General features: G+C 41.6%; 1 protein-coding gene and 1 long non-coding RNA gene across 8 annotated transcripts in view; one reads left to right on the top strand and one right to left on the bottom strand.

Annotated features, from left to right (window-relative positions):
• Positions 1-4,858: 4,858 nt before the first annotated feature.
• Positions 4,859-17,490, bottom strand: part of LOC100650490 (zinc finger homeobox protein 3) — a 403,793-nt gene continuing 391,161 nt past the window's right edge. For 4 of the 7 annotated variants that reach the window (XM_048410380.1, XM_048410379.1, XM_048410378.1 and 1 more), the window contains one exon: positions 4,859-13,027. In XM_048410380.1, the coding sequence (XP_048266337.1) occupies positions 12,309-13,027 (719 nt within the window). In that variant the 3' untranslated portion in view covers positions 4,859-12,308. The remainder of the gene's footprint in view (positions 13,028-17,490) is intronic. The other 3 variants (XM_048410384.1, XM_048410386.1, XM_048410385.1) reach the window with 3 other exon arrangements.
• Positions 16,109-17,490, top strand: part of LOC125386003 — a 102,341-nt gene continuing 100,959 nt past the window's right edge. Inside the window, exon 1 of the long non-coding RNA XR_007225803.1 lies at positions 16,109-17,112. This is a non-coding gene — a long non-coding RNA (uncharacterized LOC125386003). The remainder of the gene's footprint in view (positions 17,113-17,490) is intronic.

The raw sequence follows: 17,490 nt of genomic DNA, 5'->3' as shown, positions 1-17,490 counted from the left end.
TTAGTTATTCGTTTGAAAACTGACCGGCGGCGTATCGAAGCTTGAAACGCGTCTCGTTATGCGTTTATTCAATGATTTCAAATGTCGTTGCTTGAATTAATCGCGATAGCCAGCCCCTCTATAGGTCTAGAAAAATCGTCTTAGAATGGAGAATTTGTTTAGAATGCTTTGCCGTAAATCTGCTTGGAAAATTCTTTTCTCCACTCTTGTCGGATGCCAATATTTCATTGCATACCTATTAGCTTCTTTTAAATTACTTCCTTATAAGAGACAGAAGATGATTTATCGTATTTCTTTCCTGTAGTCTCCGATCATTACGAACGTACTTTTCCTATACATTTTACATCATCGTAAAGGAATGTCTCTTTAATTTTAACGTTGCACGAACGCGAAAGGAAAAAGAGGAGGAGGAGGAGGAGGACACAGAAGAAAAAGCGATAGCCTCGATAGAAATTGTCTCAAACGTACAGTGTGCTGTGTTGGTGACTAGATACCGAGATGTACGTAATGGTAAAGATGTACTAGATGCGATTGAGTGGAAATAGGAAGGATAAGAGGAAAACTATGTAGGTGGATGCATCTCTGCCTTCTTTCTGTCCAAAGGAATCTTCAACGGAGCTTCTCGCCATTTCCTTTAGATCCGCGTGCTGTCTTACGCCGTACCCATTCACTATTTCGCGTTGAATGCATTTCAGATGTATTTGCAATATGCAATTTTAGATTGCCACGTAATTCGAAATAGTAACAGTATACCGTGTTACGCGTTATATATTCTGCTTCTTCTTCTTTTTCTTCTTTAAATGTAGTCATATACATTGTACATTTCGAGTACTCTTTGTTACAAAGAATCTCCAAACAGAGATATATTTATACATTAAAATCGAATAAAATAGTCATGTCGGATTAATTTACATTACGAAATGATTTAACAAACGACGTTACTAAGTAATCCAACAGGCTACTCTTGTTTCTTCTAAATAAACTCCTGTTCGTGAGAAGGGAAAAAATACGTAGCTAAGGGTTACTTATCGTTTATAGATCTATCGTGACCGTGAAAAGTTTGGAGTAATTTTTTATTAGCTACAAGTTTTATAATTTTTCGATATTTCATTTTTATCTCAACTTCCATATATCACGGTTTAAAAGTATTTCGATTTTTCAAAATTACAAAACTACAAATGTGATTATCAACTTTTCAAAAGAATAATCGAAATGTTATTTCGTTATATCCTCCGATCTTTGGTATCGATGGAAATTTTTTTCTAGAAACTAAGCCGAGAATGATAGAAAAATCTAATTAATATTTTCACTCTGGACCCTAGCATAGCGCTCACCGCATTTACATCTAACTGCTATAGCTTCGTTTCAAGAATGTCGGAATATAAATAATTTTATCGTAGGTCCGATAATTTATACAAAATCCTATTCTATAGCGAGATTATTACTTTCAACCCTCCCACTTCTACTTTACGTATTCCCATTTGGCAGGCAAAGATACGATATTTAAATTTTCAAGTCAGTCGCCTATGGCAATTTCGCAAAAGACCAGACGCGGTACGAACTTAGCATTCGAGACGAAATCGCGTCGTGAAGACGCTTTGGGGGTTTCTCAGAGACGGGGGTTGAATCGGGGTTGGCTGAGACGTAGATAGAGCTGAACGATGCTCTCGCGTCCCTGCCAGCTTCCCAAAGGTTACGGATGGCGAGGGTGGGTCGCATATATTTTACGTGTCGCCTTTATTTCGATACGACGGAGCTTCGATCCCGTCTAAACCTAATTTGCGTTCCATTTCGCGAGCAAACACTCTTTCCAAGACCTTTCGAGATCCTTCTTCTCTCATCCTCTTCCGGACGAGTTGCTTCGTTCTCTCGAAACGCTCTTGATTCGTCGCGAATGCCACGTGAGTTTCCTTGTTTGCCTCTCGCGTATAGGGCTGTATCGAGCTCATTTTTTTTCGAATTCGTGCGAATTCTTTCTTAATAGAATGAGAAAAGACGGCTTTCTATTTAGAAATTTGTATCTTTTTGGAAGAACTGTTTTGACAAATATCTACGACGCACGTGGTTTTACGACGGTGGAAAGTTTAGTCGTAGTGATTATTTTATTAGATGTTTTATGTTTCAGAATTTCTTGAAATAATTTCTGAGAATTTATTGATGTATCGTGACAATAATATAGTCGAAAGAAATGTCTGGTATTAAATGATATAAAATCATAATATATGAATCGAACGTAAGAATCAGATAGAAATTTTATTATATTCATTTTTCCCTGGTTTGTTTTTATTGCGATGCTATTATGATTCATTTTATCGTTGTTTTATTTTACGAGCGAAATCCAAATGTAACTCGCGTGTAACGATAAACTTGATAAGCAGATCACCCTAAAACTTAACATATTCGATCCCTTAGAAAATTATAGAATTTTTATTTGTGAGATCAAGGGTTTAGAATATTTGAAATGTTTGAAATATTCGAAACTCGTACTTACCTCGACATCTGTGTCATCAAGTTTCGCAAATGCACCTTTCGAGGAGCCTTTAACGACAGAGCGCGGCCACCAACGACAGACGCGAGTCTCGTGCAACGAAGTCGTTCAGGAAACATCGAATTTCTTACAGGTAATACTTACCATTAAATGGAACATGTGGAAATATACCATAGTGGAATGAATCCTCCTCGTTTAAAGGGAAAAAGATAAGTTTTAGTAATTTATGCTGGAGTAATATATTTAAAGCACAAGGAAAACAGAAGAAAAGGAAAAATACTTGATTTCGAAGTAGGATTCCAATAAATATAGGGATCTGTTCTTAGTCTCGAGAAGAATAACCTGGAAATCGCGTAGGAATTTGCCAGTTCTGTTTAGCAATTGCGCGAAATCACGAAATTAATAAATTCGATCGTATCGACAGTGACTGGAGACTGTCACGGCGATTGTTCGGAACGCTTCGACACCGAATGGAAATCCGTAATGGCGTCATTGAAAAATTGCATCGGGTCATCGTGGTACGAGCGTTACCGATGTCGCGTTATCACGCGACATCGCTCGCTTAAGCGGCCGTGTTTTCCGTCCCTATGCAAATTAGCAGGTGAGCTAATATTGGAACTCGGAAATGGGACGCTCTGTGGACCGGAAATAAAACGAAATCCCGCATAATAGAATGATATTCGTGCTCGATGATTCGTTCAGCCGCGATAACGCACGGTACAATTGGCGGAGGAGTTTCCGAAAGTTTTGCGAAACTTGTGTTTTATATTAAATATTTTTATATTTTTACATCCTTATCCTTTTCTCTTGACGATATTCCTAGTTTCTCATGTTGATATTTTAAGCGTTATTCGAAATTGGTTAATCGAATCGAATTGAATTTCAGACTCGTACGAGCCTTAAGCGAAATATCTTCTTTTAATTCAATATGTTTCTCGATAGAGTAATAAATATCTGGGAAAAACGAAAGGAAAATCTAAAGAAAGGCAACTTGCTACGTCCTAAAATAACAAAGGACAGGATGCGGTAGTATTACGTGAAATCTCAGTGTTTTAGTTTCATAGAACGGTTCGAAAGAAACAATTGTGCAAAGAATTCTAGTGTTTTAATTTCATAGAAAAATTTCATAGAAGCGTTGGAAATTTTACGAAACAAATAATAACGATAAAACGAGGCCACTAAATAAACGATATATATCGTACTGTCCGCAGAAGGAAATTTTTATTTTATTTAAAACGATGTTGGTAATCGTGTTCGTATCAAAACTTCCGTTGGATAAAAAGTAACTCGTTGAGGCAGATCGAATCTTCACCTTTGGTAAAACGACGAAGACGTCCACCGTTGATGCATGCTGAACAGGAAGCGAGTTTTTTCACCAATCAGAAAGGGGAGAGAATAGTATTTGAAATTTCGGTAGTAAATCGGTAAAAAGACCCCGGAAAAATAAAGCGACGATGGGAAAACAAGATCAAGAGGAGCCATTTTCGGAATATTTTTGCAGAAAGATACCGCGTGTCCTGCAGTTTATTTTTCTCGCGGTAAAACTTACCGGAGTAACACGAACACGGAGTTACTTTAGAAGACGCCATCCCTGGCCGAAACGTTAGGAATCAAATGTTTTCGTTTACTTTCCCTCCTCGTTTTTCTTTTTTACCAAGGTCTTTATTTTTTCTTACTCGTACCCTTTTTCCTCTTCTTTTCTTCTTTTCACCTTGCCACGGCGTTTTAACGATTTCCTTCGGCTCGTTGCGATTCTCTTTTCGCGTAAGAAAACATTCGACTCGAGATTTAACACATTCGAGATCCAGATGCAATTAAACAAATCGATGCATTTCATGGTTAAGCTTTATACTCCTTTTTCTCATTGTTTCACTTTCGTACAATATCGTTTCGCTGATAGATTCTCGTCGATAGACGATCGAGTAATATGAATTTATTTCCAAGAAGCACGGTATTGCGTGGATCTCGAATGCGTTAGTATTCTCTTTGGCGTAGTCACTTTATTATATCGGAGAAAAGATTGAAAATCTTCGAAAATCAGAAATTGAGAACTCTTTTCATTAGACGTTCAGTTAATGGCAATTCGATAACAAAATAAAAAGGAAAGAAAGAAAGAACGGAACAGAACGTAACATCTCGCTTCTCACGCCTAAGCGGAAAAAAATGTCTCTGTGGTTGAACGAACGATTCAACTTATAAAAGAACGCTAATGCTAGAAGTACACGCGTGAATTTCGTTCTCTGATTTTTCATGCAGACGCGAAAAAGAAACGAGGGATCGATCAGGGAAAAAGACGTTTCAGCTTTTATCTATTTAAGAAAAGGATTATAGGAAGGGGATTATTCATCAGTTTCACAGACTAGATCTATATATAATCGTATCGTATGTATATATATATATCCAATAATATATATATAATATCATTATATCCTTCTTCATCATTTATATTTAGTGGTATAATTAATTACTCGCTTAGATATGAAACCTAATAGGAACATGATTGCACCGCACCCATTTTGCCGTACGATGTTGGTGCCAGATCGCAGATCTCCCTCGCCTCACTCTTAAATTTCTATTTTTTTTTTCTTTTTGTTCTCTCTCTTCAATTACTCTTTATAGGAATAGCGCACGTAAATATGTGCATCACTGTATGCTCGCGTATATTTATATACGTATACAGGTACAGCCATCTTGCATGGCACGTGTGTGTGTGTGTGTGTGTGTGTATGTATGTGTGTATGTATGTATGTATGTATGTATGTATGTATGTATGTATGTATGTATGTATGCGTGTGTATGCACGTATGTATGTACGTATGTATGCATGTATGTGTTTATGTATGTATATAATATGCGTATGCATGTATGTGTGTGCGCGTGTGTGTATGTGTCCATGTAACGCGTGTATACTCGTAAGTATGAATTGTCATGTGCTAGTGTATGTGTATGTGTGCTTGTATGTCGATACGTTTTCGCGCTTGCATGTCGCATTTTCTCTCTCGCTCGCTCAACTCTTATTCCTTTTATTCTCTCTCTTTTTTTTCATCATTTTCTTTTCTCTATTATAAAATCTAGATGCGTGCGCGAACACGGGATCTTGTTCGCGCACACATAACACATATGGCACCATAAATATATATTTGTACACAAGGGCGAGCGTGGGTGGACGAGATGTACAAGAAAGAACGTATACGATGTCTCTATCTCTCTCGGCCGCGTTTTACCTTCGTTTCTTATCGTTCCTCGGAGTACGTCGTGATTCCCGAGTTTACGCGGCTTTTATATTTCAAGTTAATCGATCGACGATTAATCGGAGATTAACGAAGGGTGATGGTCACCGATACGCGACGAAAGAAATCGGACGAGGTCGATTTTGTAGGAACATGAAAATTGTCGCGCGATCGAACGTGACAGGCATCACAGAAGAATGCAAAGTCTACAACGAAGATAAATAAATTCTTGCTTGAAAACTTCGTTCGAAAATCACAAACGATTACCAAATGATTAAAAAACAACGACACTCGGTACGTCTCTCTTGCGCATCTTCGTCGGCAAGTACGAGAAACGCACGTCTGTTTGCATGCTCGCGCGCCCTTCCACATTTTTCTCTCTCCGGTTATCGTTTTTCTCTCCTTTACCTCCACCTTTTTTTTTTTGCTTGCTCTCTTGTTTCGTTTTTCTCGTTTATCCTGGTTTGTATTCGATCGAAGCCGTCGGTATCGTTTCCTTTTTTTTTTTCTTTTTACCGTTTCTCGTCAAGTGGGTCTCCCCGCGTCTCCGCGAGTTTTACAAAAAAAGGGGCGAGGCGCGAGGCGCGAGGAGAGAAACGTTATTTTTTTTTTTTGTTTTATAAGTATCGCGATCGAGTACCTTGCGACAGACACAGACCACGATCGCTCTCGAAAAAAAATTGCTCTCGCACGCAGAGGAACGGATCGCGCGCGGCGCCAACATCGTCGGGGTCCTTGAGCCGGCGTTTACGGGGTTGACCGCGCGGCCACGCTGGTTGCACGGCCTCTTCCGGCCCCATCGGAGGGCCACGGGCCCCGTAAGAGAGTACATATAAGATATACACATGGCAATCTCTCACAAGAATTAGTCACTATCGTTATCAATTAGTATCCGTTATTAATTAATAGTCAATGAAAATGTAGCTCGGAACAAATTCACAAAATATTCAATCGGCGATAAATGTGAACCACGATAATAGTGACAATATTAATAATAATATTCATAATGCAATAATAATTATAATAGTAATAATAAACGCCCATTCGATCATTGCATTAATAATAATAATAATAATAGTAATAATAATAATAATAATAATAATAATAATAATAGATAATAATCGCAATAGCAATAGAAATAACCAATAGGGTCATACCAATAAGTATAGTCGTATTCAACATATTTCATACAAACTCAACGACAGTTATAGAAAACTGAAAAACTTCCTCGCCGCCGGCCGCCCTTTTTCTCGTCGAAACTTACACGACGTATCGTTTTGCCACTTGTGTTTCCATTTTCTGTGCTCTCCGATAAAGAGGAAAAAGGAAACCGCGATTCTTTCGATCAACAACGTTTCGATTTTCGTCTTTTCATTCTTTTTTCTTTTTTTTTTTTTTAAACGAATCGATCTTAACGTCGTTCCCATTCCACGATCAATCTTCTTAAAAATCGACCGTGTGACCCTGTAAATACGTGTAACTGATCATCCGAATAGTTTCTTTTCCACTGATCGCATATATCTTCTTTTTTCTCCTTTTTCTTTTTTCTTATAAGCAATGGCTTCGGTTTTGCAGCCGCATCTATTCGTACGAGCTTCGTCGACGATTATAGCAGGCCGTGGATAGAAAAATCGATCGTGGAATCGAAAGGACGTATCGTCGAACGTTCTTGGGTCGCGTGATCTCGCGAGGAAATGTCGCACGATCGACGAGAGAAACCGGAAGGTGACGGGCGGCGATGGGGCGGTGAAAATTTCTCGCAACGTAATAATGATTTCCGCATACTCAATTGCATCTCTTATAGTTCACTCCTTAAATTAATCCGCGCACGCTTATCACTCATTCATCATTGTAGATTTTAGGAACAGCTAGTAGCGAGGTTCGGTTACTCTATCACGCAATCTCCCGTACTCGAAACTCAAAACGCCAAAACCCAGTTTTGCGTACACGCGCACGTACGTTGCCGCGTTTTGAGAATTCACGCGCGTATATGCGATATACGTTATATCGATTCGAGACCATTCTCGATGTTTTCGATTCGCTTCGATTCTCGATGTGTGGTGTCCACGTATATACGCATGTTTCGTGTGTATTACGTCTACATGTTCATATGTGTGTATTATATATGCGTACGTGTAGACAGTGTGAGTATATGTTCGATGTACATGTTTTTCTCGAAACAAGTTGCGCGTTCGTCGATTCGTCTCGTGCAAATCTCCTGCGTGTGTATTAGCCGCGAATCGATTAGAAAAATTAAATATTCCGTGTATACATGTATACGCGTCTATACATATGTGTATGTATACAATTAAAAGGAACACGATGTTGATTCTTTTGTGCGCCAAAGTGCATACCATTCTTTTTCCTCTTTTCGTTTCTGTTTTCATTCTCTTTCGCTTTCTGATTCTCTTTCGTTAGAATGTACGCGCGATAAAAGGGGACGCGTTTCGCCCTTTTTACAAGGCCTCGCGTCTCGTCTGCTAAGATCAGTGATATATCGTGTGTATGTATAGTCGTTCGGTTAGGTCGTTTGCAATATACAGGCTTGATGAGAGCGTTCGAGATCGACGAAACGTGGTAAAAGCCACGATTTCAAATAAGAGGGGGCTCGCTACTTCGTAATCTACAGATTAACATCTACGCAGATTTTTAATTAGCCCGTGATCACCGGATAGTAACAATTGTCCTATTTTGCGAGGTATCGGTTACGAACATTTCTCTTTCCTTCTCTCCATTCCTTTCGATGCTCCGTGTTACGATTTAACTAAAAAGGGAATCGCCGCGGAGCAACGCGATCAATTGGGAATTTCGATTTTCATATGTGTATACGTATATGTGTTTATATGTACGTGTGAATTCGATAATTACACGTGTCTCTCTTTCTGTGTATAAATACGTGTATATAAACGTGTGTGTACAGTGTCCCTAAACAGGTGTCATATGTGTGTCTTGTGTGCGTGTTACCGTGTGTCCATTCGTTTTAGTTTTAGCCCAACGCTATAACTTTTTACATAGATAATAATAAATACATGACCACATATATGTAAATATAATATAGTAAATCTATAATAATAATAATAATAATCATAATAATAATAATCGTAATAATAATAGTCGGTAATAATCAAATATAATATTAATCATCGTCGTTATCAACGTTTACATTAGAAAAAGCATCTTTTGCAGACAGGAACCTCGAGTTGCTTAGTTACCTTACAAATAGTTATTACTTTGCGTCTCGTTCGACGTCTAACGACCACTACGCGTTTTGCGCCCGCCTTTCATCCCCTTAAACATCCCCTTCAACCCCTCTCTCTTCTTCCTAATTTACTTTCCACGTAGCCGGGTAGTACCCTCTTTATACTACATATATATATGTATATATATATATATATATATATATATATATATATATATATATATATTCGTTTTCTTTTTACTTCGTCGTACGCTCTTTAGCTTCGTTTTAACTCCTCGGTTTTTAATTTTTTTTTGCTTTTGAGGTTAAAATTCGGAGCGCGACCCTTAACAGGTTCTTTTCACATTCTCTCTTGCACGTACGGTGGCACAATCCCCGCTTTCCTTCCACATTCGCGATATCCCCAATTCACGATTTTCCCAGATAGTTTTCAGGCTTTTTGATAATTCGCTTACTTTTTTCCTGTTCTGTGTACATGTGTGTATGTGTGTGTGTGTGTGTGTGTGTGTATGTGTGTGTGTGTTCAATTTCGGCGCGAAAGCGTATTTAGAAAATTAAACAAAACGCGAGAAACACGACGTACGTACGCGCGTATACACGTGGCCGTTTCGGATATTACCCGCGAGGATTCTAGTACGTTACAACATCATATATTTATATATAATATATATATATATTTATATAATTTTCTACATAAATATATATATACTTTTTGTTCATCCATTTTATTCATTTATTTATATATATATACCTTTTTTTATATATATATATATACCTATGCATGAGTGTGTCTCGTGTGTCGTCTACCGATGCATATCCTCCCATATTCCCCTTAAAATCTACAGTTTAATTGTAATTAACCGTTAACTTACGAGCTAATAGTGGATTCTTTGTCGTTCCCGAGCAGACCTTTACAAAAACCCCGTGTCCGTCGATCGAGAGGTGACTTTTATTTGTGTCTTTCTTTCTTTCATTTTTTTCTCTCTTTTTCTTCCATCGTGTCCAGTGCTATGCCGTGTTCAACCGATTCAACTGCGTTTAATTCTCTTTTCTTTTTTTCTCTCGTAACCACGGAGACCCGGTTTGCGCGTACGCGAACTTCGCGCTTTCCTTCGGTCGACCCCGAAAGCATCACACATGCCGCGCAATCCACCGTTTCCGGCTGTCCAGCGAGAAAGAACCAAAAAAGTTCACGCCTTGATCAGCACTGCGCTCGATCGCGGTCTCCCGCGCGGCTGACCGATTTGCCGTCGTATCGTCGACCGATTAACTAGCGATAATCAATTACAGCTATCGATAGCTATAACTATTTACCATTATTACTATCATTATTATTACTATGTTTATTATTATCATTAATATTAATCGTTAATCGTTAGGTTTTTTTTACCGTTATTAAATATAATTTATTAAATATAGGAACCATGTTTCTGGGTTTTTGCTTGTTCGTGAACGCGAACCGTATCGCGACGGGCACCGGGGCAACTTGCCCTCTCGCGTTTTTCATCCCATTTCTTCTTTTTGCTTTTTTCCCCCGTTTCGTTTCGTTTCGCGTTGTCGTTCTCGTTTCTCTCCCACGAAACTTTACTCTTCTTTCCATTCGACGTTTCTCCTTACGAGCATTTTGCTCTCACGGCCAGAGAAAAATGAACGGGACTCACGTTTTAAAATTCGCGCGCCGGTAGCGACGTTTATTACGCGTTTTATCGTACTTAAAAAGAACCCCTCCCAGCCGCGGGGTTACCGTGCCCTGTGGGTGTTTCTCGAAACTATAGAATGGATATTACTAGGCTTGTGTATGCGTGTATGCACGTGTATACGTGTCACGAGTGAGTGCGTGTGAGTGTGCACGTGTGCGCGTGGGTTCTCTCTCCATTTTTTTTTCTTTTTTTATTATTTTTTTTTTTTTTTTTGAAGAAAAAATCCTTCCAGCCACCGATTTCCTCAAAAGGTCGTCCGATCGTCCTCCGACACGTGAACCTCTCTGGTCTCTGTATGTACTTTCGCGCGTTCACCTCTTGCCGATTAAAAAAGAAAAGAGGAACACGCGGTGATCTTCTTTTCTTCTCGCGATTCCCTTCCGTTTCGTTTCTTTCGAAAGGAAAGGCTTTCATCCTTTTTCGTGGTCATCGTCGGTGAACAACGCTTCGTCCGATTCTCGCATCCTCCTTGACACACGCTACTTACGCAGTACCACCCATACACACGCACGTAAAAAGAGAAAGAGAGAGACAGAGAGTGAAGATTCATTCTTTTTTTCATTTCTTAGAGATGAATATGTACGTATGTATTCGCAACGAGCGCGACGCTATTAGTTTCGCGAACGTCGCGCCATCTATCCTACTACGCCGCGTCCTTAATGTCTGTCCGCTTGTTTTAGTAACTTTTTTTTTCTTTTGTTTCATTAAATCTTTATTATTACTTTACATAGGAACGTTTAAATCAGCCCACCTCGACGCGTCTTCTCGGCGTCGTCGACGCTCATTCTTTTCCTCTCCCCCACCTATTTATTCTCCTCCACGTGCTTCTTCGTCGCCTCGCGGTTTCCGCGCCGCCATCTCCATCCCCAAAATCCTACTTACGAAGCGACCGATGCGCACAGTCAACGCACGGATAGAGACGATGTCGCTTCGTAAAAAGAAAAAGAAAGAGACACAAAAAAGAAAAGAAAAGAACGACGATCCATCGAGAAAATCGCTCGTTTCTCGACTCGTGCAAACGTCTCCCTCAATTATCAAACAACAAACCGATAATCCTTTTGGTCGTTCGTTTCTCTGTTTTCACTCGTCCCGTTACGTGTGTCCGTCAAAACTCCGAAACATTCTTCATTCTTTCTATCGAAGGAACTTTGGTGAGCGCGCTGCTTTGGTGGCACGCTATGTGTGTACATATATTGTAACAAAAATATTAGTTAAATTGGTGATTGCGCGCGCGACAGTGGCCCGTGCGCGGTCCGAAATTAAAACGAGAATAAAGAGAGAGGTCCATTACGCGGCATCCTCGTTGATTGGTCCACCGTCCACGCGCGAGTATCTGGAGCCGGGGATTCCCCGGTGCCCGGAGCGGAAGAAAAAGCCCCCCCCCCCCTCCCACCGACAGTTCCTGCCTTGGTTGGAACCCCCTCCCCTTCATTTAGCCAGTTAGGAACGTTGTTTGCTTTCGTTATCGAGTACCCCGTCGAAGAGGAGCACCCATCGAACACTCTCTCCCAGCTCCGTTTTCTTCCTTCGTCCTCGTTTTCCTCTTCCTTTTCTCCTCCCGAAGAAATCGTCAGCCCGCGAACCAGACGATTCGCGAACGTTCGATGGCTCGTCTCGTCGTAGCACCTCTGCCTGACGATTCTTCTCCGTTGTCTTTGTTATTCGCTTGTTTCGCACGTGACACGCTTCGTTTAACGCGCGCCAGCCAAAGCAGCAACCTCTTGGACCAGTTTCTGCCTCTTGACGTCGGGAGCGTTATTGTTGTCCTGGTTCGCCCTCTCGTTAGCCTGTGGCTGGCCCGTGGTGCTCTCAGCGGCCGCGCGAGCAGCCAACAGGGTGATTTGATTCACCACATCCTCCATCTCGTCCGTGAGCGGATGTACTTCCTCGCCACACTGTCCCACAGATTCCGCGCCGATGTTACCAAACTGTTGTTGCTGTTGTTGGCGTTCTTGGTTCGCTTCGAGGCGAGCTCGATGTTGCAAAGTTTCAGCGTGACGCCGCCATTCGGTGACGGTCGTGTAAGTTCTCGTCGGGGTGTTTCCATCGCACAGAGAACAGGCGTAACGAGATTGAACGAGGCGCAACGCACCGCGACGCTGTTGATTGCCGAGATAGCAGGAGCGTTGGTGAGCGAGCAACGTCGATTCTTGCGGATAAGCTCGGCCGCATCGGCGACAGACCAGGCACAGTTCCGTCTCGACTTCGCGACAGTGCTGTGGCGGCCCGTTCTCATCGGAGCCGCACGGAGGCGTCGGCAATCGCACCGTTTCCAAGCCTGGATGGTTCGGGTCTTGCTGCAGGAATGCTTGCATCAAAGAGCGCGGCACCTGGACCTGGGTGCCCCCTTCCACGTGCAACGACATTAGCCCACTGCCGTGCATGCTGCCGCTCAAACCTGGAGCCGCTACTGGAAACAAACCACAGATTCGTTCCGTTAGAAAATCGGTTTCTTAACCTGTTCCGTTTTTACATTTTTACGAAACTACCTTAAAGTTGTACGAAAAACGCGGAAACGTGATTTGTCACGATCTTTTCTTAGAATCAGAAAGAAATTAGTTAGAAGCCAAGATTGTCAACTTGGTCTTCTAACAATCTCGCTATCTTTCGTTACTTAGAACACGCGACTAACGTTCGATATTTCATAAATCAAATACTATAGACTTCAACGAAATTGGCCAGCTTCGCTTAATCGTAACAACGAACGTAACTGGTGTCTGACTATCATCTTGCAATCTATTGTACCGAGATTCCTAACTACCGAAGCGGTTCTTCTTTCGAATGATTTCCAAACGCGGATAGGGTTATAATTGATTTGTGCCGACTTAGTTGTCATAATAACGTCAACGACGTAACCAGCAGAGAATTTATATGGAACCTGTTTTTGCTTCTACGAGACAGGTAAATTGGTAGTTATTAGCCTGGCCGCGGGGCGACGCGCATTGACGGGATAATTCTTGCGGCCGCCTCCAGAAAGGAGCTCAATGTCATTCCTTACGCTCTACGCCGGTTTGCCTAACCGTGGCATCGTCTATCCACGGATAATTTCAATTAGACAACTATCGTCATTGTTTGATCCGAATCCAGCAACCAGCGTACCGTTTTTTATCGCAGGATTTTATTTTTAACGAAGGATCATAGGTAAGGTAAGGCTCGTGCGACAGATCACGAGCAATTGCTTCCTAATTAACGAGATCTGATTACGCACCGAAGTCTTAGCAATTACACGTTAACAATTCGATGACGATAGTCTTTTAGGCGTAGAATTTCTACTCATCTAGCGATAATGTTAATATTTCGTGATATTCCGTAAGCGTTACTTCGCTTCTGAAACTTATTTTCTCGCTTATTCTATTAATTTTATACGTAATACCTCGTACAGGAGGGATATTTGAATCATTTTTTGATATTTTCTTCTTCTTAGACCTGAAATATCAAATATTTTTACTTATTCTGTCGTTATTGTATCGCAAACTAATAGCGTCCCGTACTGTACGAGTACGATAAAATTCGAGATTGAATTGCAAGCTCGACTAATTCAAATAAAGCTATAGCCTGTAAGAATGCACGAACGCCTTCGTTGAACCAATTTTCAACGAAATATAGCGCGACACGGCAATGTATTTCAGACAAGATTCGATCGAGCGATCCCGGTGAGATGTTCGAACGATCCTCGAGCGATCTTGGAGCGATCTTGGATCTCGTGGTCGGTGAGGATGCGTTGTTGCACGTCGATTAGGCGGGTTGACAGGTTTACGCAGTGACGCGCATGGGTATATCGCGTATCGTGTATCGGACGAGGAGTCGTTACGAGGCAGGAAGTGTTAATGATACCCCTGCTCATTCGCTGGACGTTCGCCTGTAATTATCAGGCTTGGTGGGGCGCGAGCAAACCTGGACGAGAGAGCGGAATATCAGGCAGGATATCGTCTCTGTCCCTCTCGCTTTGGTCCGTCTGTTCCGCGTCAACGTGGAATTGATAGTTATTAGAGTCGAAGACCATACTTGCCGTGCCTCGAACATTCGCTTCTTTTAACCTGAAATCCTAATGAGAACCTCTGCCGATGCGAAGTGTGGATTTAGCCCTGTTTGGTTAACGCTTTCACCGTCTTCTTCTTCTTCTTCTTCTTCTCCTCTTTCTTCTTCTCTTCCTTTAGCTTCGTTTTCTTGACCGTCGGTAATTCGCGGCCGCGTGGATTATGGTTCGCGTCGATCGCGAGGCCAAATAATCCGCGTTTTTATGTCCTTGAACGTCGAAGGGACCTTTCTTGGAAGGAGTTGCTTGTGTAGTAAAGACGGGAGAAATGTGTTACGGATAAATGGCGGGATTAGCGCAGCGACATTCACCGCGGTATAGTTCTGCGAGAGATGGCGTTGAGGAATTTTGTAAGAATCCAGAGAATTCGCCCATCGTGGAGGATGATCTATTTGCATTTGTTCGAACTGCTTCGTTTCTAAATTAGACAACAGTCAGAAGCGTTCGGTTATAAGTTGTCTGTTAGATTGCGGGTGAATTAGTTACTTTAGAGAGACCAAAGGAATGGGATTAAAATAGAAATTTAATCGCGAAACGAAGTAGCAGCCTGCAAGTATGTAATCGGTTGATCGTACGATGACCGGAACCGTCCAGATGTCGACGATCGTCCTCGACTCCGTGAATTAAGCGTAACAATTTCGTGGAACGCAAGCAGTCGCGCCTCCACCGGGGATTTCAATCTCGCGACGGCTAACGCGACTTAAAACGCTTCCTCTCGAAACGATCTTCGCCGAAACCATTTCCTCATCGATGATAACGCAAGCCGAACGACGTCCACGCGTTCATAATCCCTTTCAGAAGTAACTAATCTCTTTACTTTATAAATCAGATAAATTTTATAAATGCTGTTTCTTGCCTGTTTCCGTTCGAAGTGTTAAAGATCAAAGAAAAATAAGAAACGCGCAGCAACACACGGCGACGGCAGTATACGTTTCTTCGGTGTATATTTGTTGTCGACAACGAATATCGTTTTCAAATTCAACGCGAATATTCCTCTAATTGCGTGGACAAAATGTTTGTGCGAGTCGATATTCGTTTGGAACATGCGCCAACCACAAGCTACGAGAAGTTTCTCGTCGTTGTTTCATCGTCAAGTTCCCGATCACTTTCTTCGGCGTGGACAAAACGCATATACAAGTTGATATTTGCAACATGCATCAAGAACAAGCGACGAAAAGTTCTTGGCCGTTGCTCGAGTAAAGACGGAGCTGGAGAATATCGTGAGGTTCGCGAGATCTCTTTCGGCACCAAGGCCACTGGAGGACCCCGTTACAACCCCGAACGAGCTAATATAATAAGGAAGAGCGTCGAATGACGCGCAGTAGATCGCGCAGCTGTCCCGATCCGTGTGACACCCTTGAAACAATCGGCTCGACCGAGAGAACGGAGGGGTTATTACTCTTAATGAGCACTGGTTATTTCTTTGAGTGGCTGTGATTTGCCCTCTCCCTCTGCCCTCCCGCGATCCTCCTACTCGTCCACGCGTCTGTACGTACACGCGGCCGATCATCACGGTACGTGAATCGAACGAGAGAAACTTACGCGCGTGAAACACGTACGAGCCGACACACGCTCGGGCCTGGGCAACTTTTACACGCGCATCGCTCTCGCCTCGTCTCCTTAGAGGGCAGGAGAAGCTCATTTGCGTACGGATTGAGATAGTAGTGCTTCGGTACCACCTCGATGTGTGTTTTTGTTTAAATGTGTGACTACGTACGAGATTCTGATTGCCGGCCGCTCCCAGCTCGACAGCGGCTCTCAGTCTTTCTTCGATATACGAACCGTTCAGACGTCGCGCTGATCAACTTTGTAAATTGAAATTCATACGACGATGATGATTAGAAACATCATTTTTCGAAAGTTCCCCTCGAATTTGCGATTATCGATGCTTTCCTCTCGTGACAAATGAAAATATAAGATTTCTCTTTTGAGATATTTGCTGCTAATTATATATTGTATATATACACACCTAGGTAACGCGGAATCGATAACTTTTAATTAGCGGATTTGGCCAATTTGGCTTCTGAGAGACTTCTACGTTCGAGTAACCGATCGACTCTACTTTTTGTAAATTTCTGCCTGGATACCCGATTAGTATCCAATTTTCCAGTTTTTGCGATATCGTCGCTTTTCTCTACTTTTCAATTTATAAGTCAATAAATGCTTCTGATGCGTTTTACTATGGGAAGCGCCGATTCCTAAAACGAATCACGATCGATTAAACCATATTTCGGTTGCAAATTTGCAAGCAAATAATTATTCTAAATTTAAATTTGAAATAATTTTTTGACGTATCTTCGAGTAGTCGATCGATTCGATTTTTTAGCGGAGTTAGATAACGATTCGTTGTCGGTTGAGGACCACTGGACCTAAGATAGCCGCGACACATGCTGGAAATTTGTTCGGCGGGAATTTACGAGCGAGTTTCCGTGTCAGACGCAATACCGTGGGTTCCGCTGGTAAGTAGGTATATGTCTGTATATCCTGACAGCTATAAAACCGCATTCGAAGGGCGTCGAACAGAATAATCGGGAATGTCGTTAGTTAGCGCCTCCAGGAATTTTAATGGATGTTCTGGAACAGCGTAACGACAACGCGCAAGTTTGTCAAATTGAAGCTGGTTTGCTAAGCCGCGCGTACCGCGTCCCATCCAGGACAGTCGAACGATTCCTCTACCGATTTTAAATTGTATTTTACAATGCATTCCTCGACTGTGCTTAATTCTATTGCTTCGAAATTCTTTGCAAGTTTCCAGTTATTACAACGAGGATTACAACAAAGAACTTTGCAACAAGGGACTGTATTTCGTTCTTTTTATTTGAAATTCTTTCTTAATT

This window comes from Bombus terrestris, chromosome 11 (genome assembly GCF_910591885.1).
Source record: "Bombus terrestris chromosome 11, iyBomTerr1.2, whole genome shotgun sequence".
Taxonomy (NCBI): Eukaryota; Metazoa; Arthropoda; class Insecta; order Hymenoptera; family Apidae; genus Bombus; species Bombus terrestris.
This window is presented reverse-complemented; position numbering and strand designations above follow the sequence as displayed.